Genomic DNA, 22,498 nt, shown 5'->3' with positions numbered 1-22,498 from the left:
AATTAATATTTCTAAAGTGCATATAATCAGTTTCAGATATTAATTTAATATGGTTAAATTGGGTAGGCTTAAGATAGTATATTATTATTAAAAAAGGCAGCAATATAATTTATATTTATAAAACTATATATTAATGCTTTATATAAATTTGTACATAAATGTTTATCTATGAAACATTTTTCCATTTGATATAGGATGTGACATGCTCTCTGTCTTGTTCATTCCTGTTAATTTTTTTCTCCTAATTACATAAATTCAAGTTAAACTAGTATTTTTTAAGATATAAAAATATAAAGTTCCCTATATAATAGTTTGTAGATGTTAATCTAGTCCAATCAACTACACACGTGCAAATCTACACGTAGATGTAGCCGTTTATAAGAATGGGCCTGTTGAGTTGATAAACTGGAGCTTAAAGTGTTTAAGTGGATGATAGATATTCATAACAGTTAATTTGTCTAGCTTAACTTGGTAATATGGAGCCTAAGTCCCTATGCACATTGTATTTTGATGTATGTGTAAATGTAACTATACAGTAATATAGTGAACAATACTCAATTCCCATTGTAGCCTGAAAATCCCAATGTTTCTAAAGTTTAATGAATCCATCTGTTCAAGTTTTGCAGGTCTTCATAGACACAACTGTCCATCCAAAAGATGGGTGAACAAGTCCTTGGCTAAAAGCTTGCACAGAATAATGTATCATCAGAAAAAGTGTTATGATAATTTCAAAAAATATTCCTAGTCCTTTAAAAATATATATATATCTATTCATATCCATAAGAGAAAACTATATTAATCTAGAAAAATATTTTTTTGCCCATTTTAGAACTAAAACAAAGTTGATCACAACCTTAAATAACAACCTACAAAATTTAACAAAACTTAAAAAGTATGGTCTACTTTAATCTGCAGTAAATAATAAAAACAAGCTCTTACCTGTCATAGGGTTAAGTAGTTGTCTGATTTTCAAGTAACTGATTGTTAGACGCATGAGAGAAGCTTTATCCAGTTGAGAAAAAGTAACAGGCAGCTGGCTTGCAAGCTGACAAAAGATTTCTGTTTCTTTATTTCTACGAGAGCGAGCTGCATCACGAGACTTCTCTTTTCGTTTCTCAGAATTTCTAAAAGAAAAAAATTGATAAATTGATTAATAAAATAAATACGTATAAATTTAAAGAAGGGCTATAGGAAGATTTACAGCTCATAATTTTTTTAATTTTTGCTAAAAATTCCACATAGTAGTAAAAATGCACATTTGCTCAGATCTTAACTTCTTCAAAATTCCCAACATTGTGCAAGTCATCAGAAAATACAAATATACAGGATGTATTTTGTACTCAAAAAAATTTATTATTTAAAACTTCTAAAAACATTATTTAAAATGTATCAGGAGCTTACATTATAAAAAATTCAGGATGTTAAAATATCTACGAGAACTGGGGCTCACAAAAGGTTTTCATGACTAATTTTTTATTAATTATGCATGTATTTATTTCACTATCTCAATCATAATGTCTACCTAGTTATAATAAAGTTTGTCCTCAAGTCTGAACTAATACACAATCTGACACATCAAGCAAGAAAACAATATCTAACATATCAATAATCATGCAAAAACCACTTCTCTGCACTTACTGAGCCAAATACACATATTGAAACAGCCATAAAAATTCAATGGGCAGCAATGTAAATGGACCGCTTCACAATATAATTCAACATGCCTTGAACAGAGTCTGAAATTTCAACCCCCAGGCTACACACTTAACTAATGTCCTTAGGTCAATGTTCTATCAACTGAGCTACCAAAGTTCATGATCCAACTAGCTAACTCCCCTTCCTGACAATAAGTACCATGTGATCACATTTGTAGTTGAATAATCTACTTGCAACAATTTTGCAGGTTCATAATTTATCCAGAAACTTAACAACCCATTCACAAATATTTTTTAATTTCTCTCACACAAACAAATAAAAATGTACAATAAAAACAGGCTAAAATTGTAAGAGTACATAGTTCATAACTTTACACCTCATAAGGGGTGAAAAATAATACTATATTTCATGAATGAAGAGTCTGTTTGCTGATTTGAGATAAACCTAATCTTTATATATTTAAAGTGATATTGAAGATAGCAACAGTTAAAAATGTATATTTTAGAATGAAATATTCTTTGCAAGTGTAAACTCAAACAAATTTAAAGAAAACAGCATATACATGTATATTCTTTAGATTAATTACTTTATCTTCAGAAGTCCACTGTTTATGTTTTTCATAATTCATACCACATCACACGTATTTTTTCATATCAATCCACAAAAAACTTTCACTTGTTAATTTTTATAACTATTCTAAAAATCAGAAAATAATTTTATTTTCATGCATATATATATGTGTGCAAAAAAAGTTTGGTTCTTAAATCATTATATTTTCAAAATATAAGTTTATGAGAAGCTTTTACCTCAAAAACATTCATACAAGCTGTTGAAAGAACAAGACCTAGTTTGGCTTTGTAAAAGTGGATTATAGGTAGATACCAAAAGTTAATGATTGTCATTATAACGTTAATCTGCAGGAATGTTTAAAAAAAAATGTCCAGAATTCTAAAGTGTATACCTTGTCACTTTAAGTCAAGCAAAAATTAAGTAAGTTTAAAGTACAAATTAGCTTTGATAATAAAACACTGTAAATTAGTTTCTGTCCAGGGCCTATAGCTCTGACACAAGAGTTAGCATTTCTGTTTTAGGATAAGGTAACAGACTAAGCAAATATGTTCAGCCTTTACAGAAAATCAGAAACTTCTGTTGAAACTCTCTTAAATGATTAAATAGTGGAATATAAGTAGCAATATAAATAACATAGTTTACAAAAGAAAAATAAAAACTGGCTGCAAACATAAGATTAAACGTTTACATTAGATAACTAGTTATTTTGACCACAGACATTCTTTACAAATGAGAACCATATGTTGACTATAATTTTAAGCTTACAATACAAGTGTCTCAAAGTTTTAGTTTTACAGAAATTTAGCAACTCAGGAATGTCCTGACATTATGTCAAGCAACGTATGGAAATTGTTTAGTTTATATCTTATATCTAGTAAACAGAAACTTCATTTTAAAGAAATTATTCATAGAATACATAATGCTTTTACTCATCCATTCCTATAACACTACTCTTATCACATTCCTAATACACAAAACTGATGAAACAAAAGACTCCTCAGGCCAGTATAGCATGCAGATGTATTTTAAAGAGAGCAATGTTATTTAAAGTACATTTAGAATATAATAAAATGTGTAAAGAAGAATGCTGTTATATGAACTATATCAAAACAATTATGTGATATTAAGAACATTATTGTCACATGGGTTACAACTACACTGTACATTTATCAAAGAAAATGGGGTAGAAGTAAAAAGCTATAAGTTTACAATATTAATGCTTATATGTTTTCAATAACAGCAAGAAAAAATACATACATCTGCACTGTATTAGCTCATAGCATATTAATGGATAAAACTCATTGATTTAATGTCAAATTCATACTAGCATTATGTACAAAAATATTTTTACTACATATATGAGGCTACCTACAATACCTTAAAACAATTGTTTTAAAATACTTATGTGAATAGAATTCAATCACCAAGCAAGACTAGCCAAGGATGAAATTAGCGAGATGTGACTTGAATTTTCAATCCAGAATATACACGTGAACATGAAAATAATTAGCAGAATGACTGGATAAATGTACCACTAAAACACTGGATTTCCTGTTTGACAGCACAAGTACAGGAATTGTAGGTGTAATCTTGAGTAAAGTATAATGAGAAACTTTGTCCATGTTTCATTGTTGAATTAGATGTACAAGTCTCGTCTCACTTAACTCGAGCAAAAATATCAACTATGAGGTGGTAAAACAATATGCTAGCAATTGATTTGATATTTTATAATCTTAGCAATAAAATCTGAAAGAAATGTCTAGCAAGTAAGCACATTTCCAAATGGATATGCACGTGTGTATCCTTCTATATATTTTACTTCTTTTACATATTTACACGTTTTTCAACTTTTTTTCAAACCAAATTTGATTAAAAACCTTTAATACAAAAAAAACATGTGCAAATATCTTTAATGTTAAAAAGAACTTTACTGGTGGATGGAAGAAAACTCAAGGACACTAGTACGGTACATCCATGACAAATATTCAAAACCAGAATGTCAGCTTAAAACAATAAAGAAAAATATTAATAATGAAGCACAGTCCTAGTTTTTGGAATAGACTACGATATTTTTCCATATCTTTTATGTTTTCTAGATGTATTATTCACTTAAAGCTCTTTAAATTAGTTAAGCATTCATTCCAAATAAAACGTGCAATGGCTGCAGACTTTGGATTAGAAAAACTACTTTGATGTGACTTTTAACTATTGTAATGGAACATATGAAAAGTAAAATCTAAGGTGCAATGGGGTATTCCCACATCCTGTATGTGCAAGTATCTTCAGTATACATTATGTACATCATACAGTGACAATACAAGATTTCAACATTGTGCTTTGTAACTATTATAATGTAGAATAAAAACCACAGAATATCTTATTTCAAAACATTTAATATAAATAAAGCTTCTCATAAACGTACTATACTATGTTTAATTTTTGGTTAATGGTAAGTTTACGTATACTGCATGTAAAAACTGTATGAACTCTAGATCAGAACATCTGTTATAAACCTTGCTAAGCAACTTAGCACCCAGGACTGTGATAAGAGAGAAAAGAGGTCATGTGATATATCACGTAAGAAACCTTCATACATTAACTTGCTATTCTAATGCTCAATTAATTATCTCAAGGTCAAACAGTAGCAACATATTTTCAATCTCAAACACGATCACCAATTACTCGTCATCACCTAACATCAAAGTCTGAACACACGGAGCTACTAACCTGATGAATTACTATGTGTACAGTACAGTGATAATTTCTAGTCTACATTAAAGTATCTCAAAGTCACATGTAAGTGATGATAAAAGTATTTTTTCAAACTTTTATCAACAATATATGTGTATATAAATGAAATGTAATACCAATGTGCTACAACTTAAATTAAAATTATGTAAAGTAGATGCAATTCATTTGTTTACCATCTTACTCACACATCAGATTCACCAAGGCGAAATACCAAAACCAGTACAAGTATATCTGTTAACAAGCCCCGAGCTTAAAAACATTAAAATCTTATTAAATATACAGCTAGGTAAAGCGTATACCTATAATAATATAAACAGTACTGTCACATTACAAAAAATCAACAACATCTAATTTTTGATTTAGTTAATTGCTGATATACCAGTAAATTGTACTATAATACAAAAATTTTGCAGTACTTGAAAGAAAAAGTTTAATTTCATAGAAATTGTTTAACACTATATTTTAAATAGTATACATGAAACCACTTCCATTTAGGGTCAATAACGAAATATGAGCTTACTGTACATCACTGGTTTTCAATATCTAATTTTCTAGACTGTACATGTACAATAGATTACTATACTCATTTTCCTTGATTATAACAAATGCCTTTATACAGATATATGTCACTTGTACACTGGAGCTAGAAAAGATCTGTTATTTCAAAGTTCAGATCTAGTCTACTGTGCAAGGGTTAACAATAACAAAAAAAAATTATCTTGTATCATGTAATTCTATACTTTCTTGCTATAAAACTTATAGCAGGACATATATATTTTATTGTGAGTAGATTGAAACTAAGTAATTTTCAAGTAGTCACCTGTGTCGATAAAAATATTCATCACTGACTGACAAGTAAATTTAGGTGCTTTAACCAACTAAACAATCTTACTTAAACCAAAGTAGGCCTTAGACCATACCTAAATAAATAGTTTCTACGGATAGAAACTTGTAGAATGGCTATGTCAGTTATTATTTTAGTTTTTATATGATTTTTCTATCTTCATAAACATTGGTTTTTAGTTGCACCATGGGAAAGTTGATGCTACTGACTCAACATGGTTTAAACTGAAACACGGGTCTTGAATTGTCACACATGGACATAGCCTCTGATGTTATGTAGTAGGTGTGGTATGATGATTTTTCTTTAGTATATTGACATGCTAGAGAGAGAGAGAAAGATTCCAATTTTTAAAGAAATATACTTCGAAGACAACAACTAGTGTTTCTGTTCCCATAGGTTATATTGTTTACTTTTGTTGCTTTTACTAACAATGTTGGTTATATTATTTAGTATCTCAAATGTCCTTTTTGTTTTCGTTTGTCTTTCATTATTATACTTTTATTATAAAGCTTGTTTTGCATTGTTAGCTTAGGATTTGTATTTAGGACTAACATGAATTTCCCAAGCTGGCTAAATCTTTTGAGATATTATTGGGTTTATGTCCAAAAATACTGTTGATAGCAAGGGTGTGCAACTGATGAAATAATGCATTCTAATCTTTATAGGTAGAAGCATAGACAATTATATTTAATTAGCTATACTGATGGCTAGGTTGGTTTCACTCTTAAGTACATAGTTTACTCTGATCAGAAGGTATTATTACTTAAAACTTAGAACTCATAAATAGCAACTTTTGGTAGAAAATACAACCACAATAAATCCCACTTCTTCGTTTTTACCTCTTCACAAAACTTAAAATAATTACACAAGTAATGAGAAAGATGTCAATGCTGTTTACATTTGATAAACTTTCACCATATACGTGTATGCAATGTAGTTGCTCCTGCTGAAATATGTTTTAATCTTAAGAAACCCAAAATTTCATATAAATTTTCACTTATGTATTCAAATTTGCCCAAAACATCACTAAATATTAAAGGTATGGAATAACACTATTTTGTAAGAGACATATATCTTACTTACTCAGTTTCATTTGTTCATTGAATTTTATATATCGTAATAAAATTACTGTTTCACAATAAAATCTGTTGTTACCGCACATTATAAAATGGTTTAAATGAATAAGATGTTAACCTCACAAAACAAAGTAAAATTATTATATATTAGCACCTATTAATACATAGATTATACCTGATTTAACCTATGTACCATTACTGTAATTATAACTGACCAAGCAACATGTCAGTACAACCAGGGTCAAATAAAATAATAAAAAAAAACTTCCAAAACACAATTAGTAAACCTGTGACTGGCCAGGACTAGGTGCAAATGTTAATAAAAAATACAATAAAAAAATCTCAATGTTATTAAATATCAAAGGAATTAGGAACAAGAACCACAAGAATAAAAAAAACTAATTCCCCAGAAAATAACACAATGTTCCACTTCTCAATATCAAGAACAACATCGAACAATAATTATTTATAATTATATTTCGTGAACTAACTTGGTTTGAAGTCAAAGGAAGGATTTTTATTCAGTGTTAGACCACAAGGTTACATCTCATGTGGCTAGCGATTACCATAAATCTACATAATTTCTCACAACATTAATATCCATACGTCACCCCTAGTGAAAGCTTGTGTCAGTTTCATAATACGAAAATACATACTCAAAATAAACGTGCTCTAGATTGAAGGTGAGTTAGCACTTTAATGTAACCAAAAATTCATAGTTGAGCTAAATGATAGAAGGAATAACAAATGAACGATAAACAAAACCGTAACAAAATAAAAATAGAATTCTCTATCTCACATAATGAACATACAAGCCAAAACCAATACTAACATTATGGTAGGTTAGGGTCATTGTGAAGGGGAGAAAATAACCTGTGAGATCTTCATAGTGTACATTACATATGTGATGACATTACTACAAATGAGTCAGTGTTCAACATGGTTAAAACATCAAAACTGAGCTGGTGGAATGTAATACAAAATCCAAGAAAATTTGTTTGTGATCTGACGTTGGAATTAATTGTTTGTTTTTTTGAATTTATGCACAAAGCTACACAAAGGGCTATCTGTGCTCTGCCCACCACGGGTATTGAAACCCGGTTTCTAGCATTGTAAGTCCACGGACATACCGCTGTGCCACTGGGGGGCAGGAATTAATAGAACTTTATATATATATACACACACACACACACCTATCATTATAAGGTAACACAAAAGAATAACATACGTGTCAAACTTTACCTTTAGCATTAGCAAATGGCTGTTAGTTTATTTTGAAAAAGCAATTTCTGGACTGCTACTAGCAAGAGTATTCTTCTTCTCTGAAACTAACTGTAACTGTGCCATAATTAATCATATCTTGTATTAAATGTTAATAAATTTGTATATATCCTATTTATATGCTTAAATTTTCTGTATCATGTTTTCTTTTCAAATATTATTTTAATATCAAAAATCTTATTAACTACATGTAACAGTATTTTTCACAAAAGTTAAACTTGCATAATTTGGACAGAAATTACTGTATTTAGGCCACAAGCACCTGGCTCAACAAACTTTCCAGTACCCTGTATTTAAAAAAAATATTTTAAAAGTTATGGTTTAAATGCCAAAAGTTGGTAAAGCATTAAAATCCAATAGGTCTAACTAACATTTCTGTTTATTTTGGACAAATTAAAATGAATACACAAAAAAAAAAAAATTGCAGTTTGTGATTACTATTTTAATATTACCTCCAATTAGCAACCACTTGAGCACAAAATTTCTAACCATAATGCTAGCAAAACTACAGTGCAGAGGGCAAATAGTGTGAGTCTAGTTGGCTGTCCCATGTGCTAATTGCCTTAGCAACCAATCAAACAAGTTGAAGCTGCAGTCTCACTACCCCCATTTCTTGATACTTAACCTGGATATGCTACACAATTCAAATGGGCATCACAAAACTGGCATGGCAACAGACACAATCTTATTACTCATAATTATAGTAGCCTTCTGTACTCAGAATCTGGCAGTACAGGTAACTAAAATAAATATGTTAGGAGAATATTTATACTTGAATCTGAAAATATTCTGTATTAGCAGTTGTTTTCTAATACCTTTTAAGTTTTACTGACAAAATTACTAGAGTAACCAGTACCTTGTTAACATTAAATTTGAGCTCTGATATAACATATTAAATTTAGGATATATTTTATTACTCAAAACCTAGTATAATGACGAATTTCTAAATTCTGACTGCAAAATTTATCTAGCACACTAGCAGCTGTTAAAGTTTTGAACAAACAACTAAATTGAAATTTATCTTGAACTTAATAGTTTAGCCATGTGGAGTGACTAAAATATCAAATGCAGATGTTCCAGTGTTTTTTTAATGAAACAAAAGTTAGTTACGTGTACATTTTTTTTTCCACCTGCTTAATTCTTACACATATTGCATTACTAGATAGATACACACGTGCACATAACTGTTACTTGTGAACTTCATGTGTTATAAGCAAGATAACATGCTGAACTATGTACTTTGTCATTATCCAGTCATAAGCACTACTACAAAAAATACTGAATAGATATACGCAGATTTAACTTGCATATTACATATCAAATTATAAGATACATGATTGAATAAAGACCAAGAAAAATTTGAAGTTCAATATTCTGGTTAATTGTTTTTATACAATTTATTTTGTTTTGTAGGAAAACAACATATTTCAGTAGATCTTAAAATAATCAACTCCTTAGACAAAAAGAAACTCTAAAAATAGTTATATGGACCTAATAATGTATGCCAAAAGGCTTCGAAATATGTTAACATTTGCAACACATTTTCAAATTTCAAGCTTTCAAGATACTATGTTTTTTGCACATAATGTAAAACACTCCTTAAAATCAAAACATTTTATTGGTCTCCATTGGCAAAGAACATCATTGGATATTTGTATAAATCACACATGAAAACTTTTAACATCCCTCACCTAACCAGCACGTTTGATGGAGACACTGACACTTTAATAGGTTACGGTGTGAGAACTCCTCACCTTCATTTACAGGGTTAAATAGCTTGGTGTTAAATTACACATCATTAAAAAAATACAAAAAAATTATTATAATAGTTATGGAAAGGGGAATACGTGGTTAACATTTTGAACAATTCATTTAGACCTGTTTATTATATGTGAAGTAAAAAAGTTGGTCAGAATAACATGTTGTGCTCTCGTACCAAAGTTGGTTTATATAGTGTGTGACTTGTTATTGAAATTGATATATACATATGTGTGTGTGTGTGTGTGTGTGGAAATCTATATTAATTATTACAGCTTTATACCAAATGAGTAGCAAATCATGCTCGATTTGACCAAACTATTATTAAGGTTTAAAACATAACAATAACTTATTTTCAAATAAACACACACAGCATTTATATATTCTCAATTTTCATGTAACAATTCTGTTACACAAATAACTTAGTAAAAGGGTAAATTTAACAAAATTATTTTTAGATAATGTTGATTTAACTAGCTATATATATAATTTGCATTAACTGTATAGATATACAAATTGCAATAATTTTTGAAAACATGAAAATATTACATCAAAACTGTTACTGCCTATAGATCTTAATCCAACAATTAGAAAAATGTTTCAAACTAAACAATATTTTCTACCACAAGCTATATGTATAAATTTGAAATTAAAAATAATTCTTAATAATAAACGAACATTAATGCCAATTACAGAAAAAAATTCATCAAACCTTAGAGGCAAATCATACATCAGGCAATCGAATCTATGTGTTTAAACACTGTGGGTCAATGGCCTCCACTTCAGCTCAAATACAAAGTACTAAACTGGTGTATATTACAACTAAACAGGATGTAAATATTGAAAACTAGAACTCTTCCTTTGATTCAATAAATCCTTGTATCCATATAACATGCATGTACATCCATCTCTACGTTGAATTGCTTGGGGAGATTACCATTCTGACACAAATACAATTATAAGTGTGCCATTTTCAAGAAACTGCCACATAAAAATGTCTAATATAAAGGACTACTTGGAAATGGTGAAGATTAATTAGAATACTGACGCTACACGGGTTAACATTTGAATGAAGAATACCTGGCATATAAATTCAACAATTTACATCTAAACTAGTAAAATGTACACTACAAGCTTTCTAGAAAAATGCTTTCTTTATTACTCAGGAAAAAAATAATTTGAACCACTGCACAAAAGTTTAATTTTAGTAGCAGTGATAAGATTGCTGAAAACTATATGATTCTCTGAATAATTTATGTAACAGAATGATTACACTTTCAAGTAATCTACAACAGGCAATATACTTGTACTTATCACAGTCTAGACAAGCTTATTAACAATGACCTTCAAAAGACAAAACACAGTTATAAGTTTTTGAGCATGTTTCTGTCTAAAATTTCACTAAGATAATGCTACAGACACCGTGTTATAAAATAGTAACAGTCTGTTAGTTATATGTGAGGTCAAGTTCATGTACAGTTAAAACATGACACTCAAGCAATATATTTTCTTTTAGTCTCCTGACAAGGAATACAATTATGAGAAAATTTATAAGTACTTGATTAGTGTTGGCTCATTATAAAATTTTCTAGGTTTGTTCCAGCCTTTTTCTGTAGGTACAGTGGCAAATTTTTGATAGTGTTTTTACTTTTTTTAAATACTAATATCTTTTGGAAACTTTAAAAACAATAGAAATATATTTTCATTTTGAAAATCTGACACAGAAGCTTATCTGTACTTATTCATTTGGCTTTAATATTGCAAACAGTCAAATATAAGTGAGTGAAGGTGACTGAAGTCTATTTAGCCAATCAAGATCTCTCTTTCACCCATCAGAACAATCAAACAAATAAATCCAAAAATAAATTGAGATCTTATATTCATGAATATTATCTGTACAATAACCACTAAAAAGAATTTAAACTCACAGCACACACTACACCATCAGATAAACCATTCCATGTTTGTAAGTTTAATATAGAATTATTTTTTGTCAAACAAAAAATTGGAATCTAAGCTTCAAAGACAAAAAGTTATTGACCCTAAAATTTGCTTTCGTACAATCCATTCTATTATTCAAAAAAGCCACCCATAAGTAAACTATTCAAGCTTTTAACATTTACCTCTGAGGATAAACACTGAAATAACGTACTGTGTCAGCTGTTTCAACAATTTGAGTCAATGTTTTCATTAACCGGGTGGTTCTGTACTAACATAAAAATTTTTCACAAAAACAAAGAAGGAAGTTAACATTAAAATAAATAGCTTAACATACAAAAAACCTCTCAAAGGAAACTGAGTGATTTTTAACTTAAACATGACTTGTATTATCTCTGTCTGTTAAATCAGAACATGAATTAAAATTAAAACATCCCTTCAAAAACTAATATTATATATGAAGCATCCCACAAATTAACATTTAAAAATTCCATTATTTTTTGTTATTTGTTTCTTGTTATTTGCAATTCACTTATCACTTATCACTTGCGGTAAAATGTTTTTATCTTTCGTCTGTTGAATATTTTTCATCTATTTAGTAATTTTAAAATTTCCAGTTTGTCAAATTCCTCCTGTGATCCATTTTTTAATGCATAAATATTTAGTTTTGGTGTTGAGTCAATAATTACAGTTCTTATTCTTCATTTCTAATTGTTAACTGTACACATATACATGATCCTGAATTTTCGTATTAGTATATAATGTAAACTTTTAATAAACAATGTATCAAATATACAGTATTAGAAGTTTTTATTTTACAAAACAGGAAACATTCTCCTCTTCCTATACTTTTTTCTTCTTTGAAAGAGAAACATATAACAATGTGTTACATTCAATAATTACCTGTGTGTGAGTAAGTGTATTCTAAATAGAATTTAGCTATCACACTGTACAAATCACAAAAAATGAACAGAGCACATAAGAAAGTTGCTACGTGCATTAGAACTAAATATTAAAAAAACAAACAATTTTTCTTTACAGATTATCATAAACATTAATGAATTATTGGGATAAAAGAAAGAATATGTACATTTCAGAATTCTGATAATCATATCTATTAGTGTAAGTTCAGTTTTGCTTTTTTGGCTGATGTTGAAATTGTATTATTATTATTATTATTGTAAATAAAGATACATCTCATTTTCAACAAAAAAGACATTTTAAATATAAATAACCTCAACACAAGCCAGTGCATAAAAGAATGCTAACAGTACTATGAAAAATTAATGTATATACACACACACACACACAATATGAGTTGTTCTAGTTATTCTGATTACTACAAAAAATAATCAAAATTTATTTTGTATAAGCCAAAAACATTTCAGATTAAAAACTTTAGTGAAAGGCATAATTCGTACATAACAATACTGATATATTTCTAAGAAAGTTATAATTTTAATTCAACAATTTCACATTGTATGTGCTTGCAGCTGAAAAGAACATTCAAAATCAAAAGCATTACAAGAGTGTATTCAGATTACATACTTGTTAGTTTAATCAAAAAAGAATAAATACATTCTAGTTCCTTGTTTTCATGACAATAAAGATCCATTTGATCCTCCAAGACTATTCCTGCACACCCACTACTAAAAAAAAATTTAAATGTTAAACCCACCCATCAATTTCTAAGAAATCACTGATTTCCCTCAAAGTGCCAGCCTTTAGAATTCTGAAACTAAGTTACATTTATAAAACCTTCTGCTATTGGAATTCCACTCTACCACCCCAAAAAAAAAAAACTACAGGGATTTACAATAAAAGAAGCATTACCATAACTAGTTTTCAATGTACAGTATGTTGCTTTCTTTTTCACCAATAAATACTGTATAAAGTAATGACAAGAAAAAAAAAAAGATCATGCAACTGACATTGCTCAATCTATGTGTAAAGCATTCTTACATTTATGCATTTTATGTTTTAGATACGGCTAAGAACTATAGTGTATGCAAATTTAATATCATACATATCACATCCTCCAATTTAACTTATATGCCAGTTTTTCCAATCAAGTTCAAACTCTGAAATATTTAGTTGTATTTCATATGAAGTTTAATGATAAAAATTGAAAATCTTACTATACAATACCATCACTTTCATTTATCTTTTTTTTTAATCATTAAAGCAGAATTATGTTGTGAAGTATGCAACGGGCACTATCTAGATTCAATTTCAGTCTTCAATAACTGATATTAACTTCTAATCAGAGCAAGCTACCTATTTAGAGAAAAACTAAAAAAACAGCTTGTTAATTAGTATAACTAGTTAAATATAATTTTCTTACATTCCTACTTGTACAGATTAGGATGCACTGTTTCATCAGTTTGGAAATTTGAAAGAGTTGACTGAAAGTGGTAGAAATTCATAAACTGGCCCTTCAATGTAATGAGTTGTGTTGTTCACAGAATAAACCATTTGTGAAATTTGTAACTTCTATATCAACAGTAGTTGTATGAAGCTCAACTATAAACATACACATGACAAAAGATCCCAAACAATAGAAACAAATTATGTTTCAAAGATCCTTAAGCATTGAAGGATCGTGAAGACAGCCTAGTAATTACTGTACTTCAAGAGAAATACTTAACCATCACATACCATTCTACAATTGTATTGCCCATATCTTGAAGCTTCTTATACTAAATGAATCACCAGTTCTTGGATCTTGAACCCCAAGAACAAGTCTTATTTTGTATATTTTCAACAACTTTGAGAAGCATTTAAAATCTGTGTTAACTCATCTTCTTGTAGTCACCCAAGAAAGGAAAGGAACTTACATTTTTCTTTATTCACATGACTACAAACATTGCGGGTTCTGCACACATGGGAAAAATCTCTTTTCCTGGAAGAGGATGTTGATGGAGCATTCCATTTATGAAAGATTAATTCTGACAAGAGAAAAATACTGTTCTACATGGTTTGCTGCAGAATTAAGGATTTATTTAAGACTGAATAGTTTGTGTAGAAATGTTTGGAAGTTAGAAGTAATAACTGAATCCGAGACTATCTGCTTTCACAAGGTGGAAAGGTTCTTGCAGTGTTCACCCCCACCGAGTAAAGTAGCTGTCACCACCCTTCTACAGCAATCAAGTGATCCTTCAGTACTTAGAAGATTTGCACACTCTTAAAAGTGTAACAAATTTGCTTCAAAGGATTTGACTCCCTAATAGACAGAGCAAAAAAGTCTAGAGATTTCAGTCAGAAAAATTCAAACTGGAAACTAAGCATGTGAACTAGCATATTCCATTTTAACTGATTGATTTGAAAGTGAGTTTGAATCTTCTAAAGAGAATTTCACATTCACAGAAGATTGAGAAAAGGCATATGTGTGAAAATAAGAAAAATTCTAGAATATAGATGAAGAAAAAACATGCCAGAAATTGAATTTTCTTCAGTCATACCAAAAAAAGGAATTAGTTATTTTAAAAAGTTGTTGTTTTAGCATAAAGCTACACAACTGGCTATCTATTTCATGCTCACCACAGGTTTTAGCATTGTAAGTCCATAAACTAACAGTTAGTTCACTGTAGGACTTTTAAAAGTTAATGCAACTATAATTATTATCATTTAATATCTAGGATGATATTTTACACATTTCTAATCTGTTTCTGCTTAGTACAAATAAAAAAATCACAAGTTACAACCCTGAAAGAAAATATTTAAAAAATTAATTAAAAAAGTAAAAAGTGATAGTTCATTTACTACTGTGCTTAGTATATTATTGCTGTAAAAACTAACAGAGCAAATGTTTTGATACTTTCATAAAGTGATTAGTATTCTATCACTATTCCAATTAGTAACAAGTGTATAACTTTGAACATTTAAGTAACAAAATGGTAATGATTTTGAGTAAATGCTTGCTTGGTAATACTTGGAGTATAAATTAATGCAGTGGGTAATATTACACAAACATTGTACAAGCAAGTATCAAAATATACCTTATGGTTTTTAGCAAGCAGGCAGGCATATAAAATGACATAGTGAAAAAGGATTAATTGGAACATTCTGTACGCGTGTTTGTGGGGGGAGATAAAATATACAACACATATAGTTGTTTAATTAAACAAAAACAATTATAACTGTAGTTCAGTCATGTGTTTTTAAGAAAAACAATTTAATGTGGCTATTAAATTGTGCCCCTCTGTTACGAAATCCTATCAGCTAGTTCTCAGAGTTTGCCTATTTACTATACTACTTCAAGTTATCTGTTCCTCAAGTTCACATCGTCAGGGAGAGGAGTGACTTTGGTATTAATAATTTGTTTGAACACAGTACACAACATGCAAACAACAAGGGACCATTTGGTCCTTCAAGATTCTCCTTTCACAGCTACTCTTGAAAAGCATCAAAACTTAAACCCACCCTTTAATTTTCAGGAAATCATATTAAAAGGTGTCAACCTCCACTAATCTTGTAAACTTCAGTAAGATCAAAGTAAGTTCTGTACCTTCTCTCTGTTGTGTTTCTTTAGTGAGTTCAACTGAAACCTGACGAGATATTTTTGGGATTACTGAGACAGCACAATTGGTGATAAAATGCATTTTTTTTTTTAGAAGTTTTAGTTTGGGGGAATATAGATTTATACCACTACGTATTTCTAGTCAATTTGTCACATAATTAATTAATTACTTTGTAATTACTTTTCAGTTCTTATAAATACAGTTAACTTCTTTTTGATCAGGAATTATTAAAATTATAAAATTTGAACTACTGGTTATTTTACAACACTATTCAAATTGTTAAAAACTGTAAATAGCAAAAAACTCAATTACACAATACCTTAACTATCCATTCATAGTATGATGATTTTTATGTCTATGCTTATGAGGTCATAAAATATGAACTTGCATTAATGTTTAAAGTGAGACATCCAAATCAATCAGCTTATTGATGTTATATATACATGTAACAAAAAAACAGTTATTCTAAATTTCACATAAAATGACATGGTTTAATAAAATTGACTTTTATATAATGTGATAATAGTTTTTAAAGCTTCAAAGTCATCTTAACATATATCAACAGTACAGGGTGTCTGAAAGTTGGCTAACACAACTGTTTACTTGAGTTTCAGAGATAGGGACCTTGACCCTCTCCTACAATTCCATTAGACCAATGGAGGTACGGATTCTGCACTTTGCAACATACATGGAACATCATGGTGGCCCAACAGAGGCCCAAGTTATAGCACATAAAAATAAATGTTAATAAGATTATTAACATAGTTTGAGTGTGTATCTTAATATACTAATTGATTAATGCCTTTTTTTTCATAAGATATAAATATATTAAAAAGTATATTTAGATATACTGTAATATGCATTTAACTTTTGGGGCTATAATATCTCCAAGTTCAAATACTCAGTATTATCAATTTAAACCTGGACCTAAAGCCAATGATTAACTTTGACTTGACTCGATCCCAGTCACAGTGTGAGGGAGTGGGAGCACTGGGAAATATATATCCCAGATGCAGTGAAAGGGTTAATACCTAACAATAAAACCACAAAGCATATCAGTCTGTTAGTACCACCTTGGATATAAGAGTTTATCATTACTAAAATATTAAATTTGAAATTTACAAGTAATGAAAACATTGTTGTTAAGTGCAAAGCTACACAATAGGCTATCTGCATTGTGCCCACCATGGGTATAAAAGCCCCATTTCGAGCATTATAAATCTCAGAGGGGAAAATAAAAACATTCAGCTTATTATTTACAACACTTGAAACCTGTGATCTTTCCTCTTACATAAAATTTCATCATTTATGGGAAAGTTTCTAAGTCTATACCTTTGTGCTTCCTGTTTTAGAATACAAACACCAATATCATATTTCACAAAAATATTGCAATATCACCTCATCCATTAGCTGACCTTATAGTTCAGTTAAATAAAAACACATGCTGAATCTACTGGCTTCTTTTGGCAAAATGCCAAAACTCTTTCATCATCAAGTTTCCTTTATAATTACATTAATAAACATACAGCTTTGTGCTAAGAATGTGACAGTATTGCTGAGATAGATATATTTTGGGACACCTAACCTGTGCAAAAAAACATAAAAAAAATTACTTAAGGAAATCACACACTCAAGGTCACTCACTTCTCAACAATTAAAATTAAATTAATTGTAACTATTTAAATAGAACGTAAATATAACAAGCCAACAAAACGTAAAATAAATGAAACAATAAATCCCATCATACCTCATCAGCCAAACTACTCAATAAGTTCTAACAATAACAAACCAAGAAAATCATGTTACTTTATTACCAAACATGGATGACATATATATATATATATATATATATATATATACACACACACACACACACACACACAAAAACTTAGGTCAAGAATAGGTAAACGAAACTTGTAGAACTTACAATCCACTTTCAGAAAATTACAACAAATGGCTAAAAGAAATAATGCATATGCTATACAAAAAAAAGAAAAGACATTTGCTGACCAGGAAAATGTGACTAGAGGTGTCGGTTCAAGTGTTTTCACAAATTTTGTCCTTCATTATTTATGTTTATCATTTGGATAATTTCTCGAGTGGTAATATTTCTACTTATTCTACCCAATTCACTTAGCCAGGGATTGAAATATTACATTCCCAAGGAATTTAACTATGCTTGAGCAATTTCATCTCTCTAGTTCACCTTCCCCATTGGGAATACATGGTTCATCCGTATTCCTTTATTTATGACCAATGAAAGTGAACATATTCCATGGATTAAATAAAAATAATAATTCATGAGCAAATGCAACATTACATGACGGAATGTAATCTTCCTGATAGCATTCCCTCGAGTGAACGTAATTTTATTTCTTTTCTTTTTTCCCCATTAGCAAATTAACTTTTTTTTTATTAATCAAAACTAAAACCCAAGTTTTCGTGAATGGATCTGAATGTGAATGATGGGTTTTGGATACTGAAAAGTAGAAGACTAGGCACCTGAACTAGGAACATACGAAAATGACTTGCTTCTTGCCCGAGAGCAGTATTGGTATTGTTGAAAAAAAGAATGGAGAGTTCTTAAATGTATTTATTAGATTCTTAAATTTAAGAAGGTTGTTGTAGCCTTGAATAAGACTGATACACTGTTAGGCCTTATTTGGAACGTTGAATGCAGTTATGGTCCCCTATTTAAGTCATTTAAGCTACAAGCTCATACAACCAGGAGACGGAAGGTTATTTGGAACATTGTGTTCACCAGCAAAGAAACTTGTCCAACTTAAGTTTAATTTCTCACAGTCATAAAATTATCTAACAAGAACTTAACGAAGTTCAAACTATCAGCACACACACACACACATATCATCCGGTAAGGTTTTCCTCAATAAAATAATTTTGCCTAACAAAACCTGGACTTCAGGTTTTATAACTTATACTTCTCCATGTAATGTTTAAGATTTCACTCCAACCTTATCTTTCCACAACTTTAATATTAATCTGTGCTACAATAAGAGAGGCTTAAAACTTGTCTTCTTTGGAGCACAGAATTAGCGATGACTTCATATAATCAAAACCACTTATAGGTTTCTTTTGGAATGGAAGAATGAAAATGCATAGAATAACAATTTCAATAGGGATAACAGAAAATGAAAAAACCTATACGAGTCAAATTGCCCCAAGTTGTCCCCTTGGAAACAAAATAGGTTTAAGCTCTGAAAGCCTTGATGTACTTACTCTTTGTCAAATGTTGTTTGATTAGAATGATAAATTTAGGGATTGGTTTACCTGATGATGTGATTTATGCACCTAATTTGTATTATTTAAAAAAGTTTTTGAATAGATACATGAATGTGAAAAACTATATTTAAAGTTTGATTTAAAAAAATAAAAACTGTATACGAGTATCTAAATGGGTTGAATAACCTACTACCATATTTTCTGTTACCAGACAATTTAGAACATAAAAACATAATGTGTTAATGGAAAAACTTGGCCCAGTGTGTTTCCTTTCAAAATCATCTTCACCTGACTCTCGAAAAATGACATTAACTTCCCCGATTAAAAGACTATTCATAATTGTTCCTTTAACTATGTTAAAAGCATGTTTAAAACAAAACCAATCATACATTTACTTCTTATTTAGTGAAAATAGTCCCATGGTTAAATTAGATACCACAATCTTAATATTTAGATTTACAACAGTACACTATTTTTGTAATGTTATCAATATTACACTTAAAATAATAATAATCACATGATCTCAATCCATAGACTTCTTTAGTTTCTCATTAAAAATGTCTGGTGCCAAGTTCTTCACTAGGTTTTGTGAAAAATCATAAGAATGAAAATAAGAGATTTCATAAATTTTACTTTTATAATTATAGTTTATACCACGTAACTTATAGTTATACTCAACCTTCGACCCTTCGAAGTTAGAGCTTTGCCAACTATTAATATAAGTTATTAACCTCCAAATAATTTCCTTGAGTCTGACTCTTAAAACACTTTGACTAGTTAAAGTAATTTTATAATTTTTATTTTTTTTATATCTATTATTCCAGAGTCCAATACACAGAGTATTTTACAGCTAGCTTAGGTAAAGCCTAACATTAAACTTATAATGATGACACAGGCTGATTGTGATCCTACTTGCGTTTCTCTTTATTCCCTTCGTGTCCAGACATTAATGCCATTCTTCAAGTTCAACTCGTACTCGTAGACTGAATAGTTGAAAAGTTGACTGTGGCAGACCAGTGTTGAAAAAACAAAAACAATAAACTCCAAAATAAATTACTACAAAAACAAGGCTAACACGGTTTTAAAAATCTGCTACACGTGACAATATATTAATTACTGAGACCTTCTCTGCACTTTTCAAAACATCCAACACCTGTAACGTTACTACTCCACAAGTTTAATAATTTGCATGCCAAATTACGTCTACTTTTGCGATTCGTAGGCTAAGCTTAATATCCTAGCTGGAACGTCTTAAGTACTCTGACGTCAATATATCTGTCTCTGTCATTGGTTCAAACTGGAGGCAAAGCTGACAGTGGTACAAAAAATAAATAAATAGAAATCTCAGAAATTTGACAAAGCCAAACAGACTGAATCACTTTAAAATTTCTTAACTCATATTGTTTCTAGTAACATTTAATAAAAATAATGGAAAGAAATATCGTGTTGCTGAAGCTTTAGCATGTGGTAAAGATGCACAAGTCTCATGTAGATGATACAAGTCCAAAAGTGCCATTAGAAAGTTACTATGGAGAAATACTGATTGCAGACCTGCTAATACTCCTAGGGCAGCTCATTAAGGGATTGGACATGGTCTAGGTGTTAGCATGCCAAACCGTAACTCCAAAGCTCTTTGTTAACGTGTCGTTCCCACAAAATTACATTCCAAATTTTGGGGCTGATAGGAAATTATAAAAGTGATGTACAAACCCTGCTGTTCAATTACTGTAGTCTAAGAGTTGGCAGCAAGAGCTGTTGACTAGCTCACTTCTTTCTAGTTTATCAGTTAAAAAAGAGGAATGGCTAGCAAAAGTAGTCTTTAAGAAGCTTTGTGTGAATATCGAAATTAAATAAACTTTACGGTGACCCACGCAGATTGGCATCTAATACCCCTAGAGCCCTACCCTGGGCGAACCCTTTAATAGTGATGAGAAACAAATTACAATGGGCCACTGATTTTCACTTCCCTGTCCCTATCCGTCTCTAGACATTATGGTCACCAACACAACAAACAAACATGATGTATTCTGAACTAACTAGGAGTTTTGCTGTGAATAGAGAAAAAATGTCGATGCCTTACATCAACATAAAACTCGTGCTCAATCGGCCCCAAGCAATGATACTATTAATATGGCAAAGCATCGCTCAAACAAACGTGACAGAAGATCGAACAGTAGCAGAAGTTGAGAATTCCAGTTAATCAAGAATCAGAATTGATGCCTGTACTGATGCTAGCCTTGCAGCCATATTTTGTGGATGAAACTAGCAATAAACAGTTGCTCTTGTTGCATCTGACTGGAAGTAACAAAACAAAGTAAAGTTTACTTCTACATTTCAAGAGTTCAGCACAGGAAGAGTTAGATTACTTCATAAAGTAGTTTCATTAACATTCCATTTAGAATTCATTGATATAAGCAACACAACGTCTTTTTTGCATAGCTTTGATGGTGTGGTACTTAATGCCCTGGTCATAAGCGGCGATCCTGGAAGGAAGAGTAAGACAGGTACTCTACACCTTCAGCAGATAGGGTGGGGTGGTATATGTATCTATCTCCCACTTCAAAGACTTCTTAGAATATATATGTTCCATAATCTCTGTTTTGTGTGTGTGTGTATTTGTGTTTTAGACTGGACCGCAATGGACGCCACATTTCAGAAATTAAACCGATCAGAAACTGTAAACGTGACCTGCTTGATGTTGCTTTAAACTTCACTCTCGTCCTACGGCGGTTTCCAAGGTTGTGCCCCAAATAGCAGCCGACGTGAAATGTAATGTACTTCTTTAGCTTACGGCCATATTTTAAAGTGTCCCGATGCTTTAAGAAGCATACAAAGTACACTTCAATCTGTACTTTCTGGAAGAG

At 30.3% G+C, this 22,498-nt stretch overlaps 1 protein-coding gene across 2 annotated transcripts in view; it reads right to left on the bottom strand.

Annotated features, from left to right (window-relative positions):
• Nucleotides 1–20,855, bottom strand: part of LOC106470928 (hypoxia-inducible factor 1-alpha-like) — a 72,499-nt gene extending 51,644 nt beyond the window's left edge. For both annotated transcript variants that reach the window (XM_013931506.2, XM_013931507.2), the window contains exons 1-2: nucleotides 20,547–20,855; nucleotides 940–1,124 (exon numbers count right to left, since the gene is read on the bottom strand). In XM_013931506.2, coding sequence (XP_013786960.1) covers nucleotides 940–1,124; nucleotides 20,547–20,590 — 229 coding nt within the window. In that variant the 5' untranslated portion in view covers nucleotides 20,591–20,855. The remainder of the gene's footprint in view (nucleotides 1–939; nucleotides 1,125–20,546) is intronic.
• Between the last annotated feature and the right edge of the window lie 1,643 nt (nucleotides 20,856–22,498).

Source organism: Limulus polyphemus, unplaced genomic scaffold (genome assembly GCF_000517525.1).
Source record: "Limulus polyphemus unplaced genomic scaffold, Limulus_polyphemus-2.1.2 Scaffold4299, whole genome shotgun sequence".
NCBI classification, from domain to species: domain Eukaryota; kingdom Metazoa; phylum Arthropoda; class Merostomata; order Xiphosura; family Limulidae; genus Limulus; species Limulus polyphemus.
The sequence above is the reverse complement of the archived record's forward strand: the minus strand, read 5'-3'. Positions and strand labels throughout refer to the sequence as shown.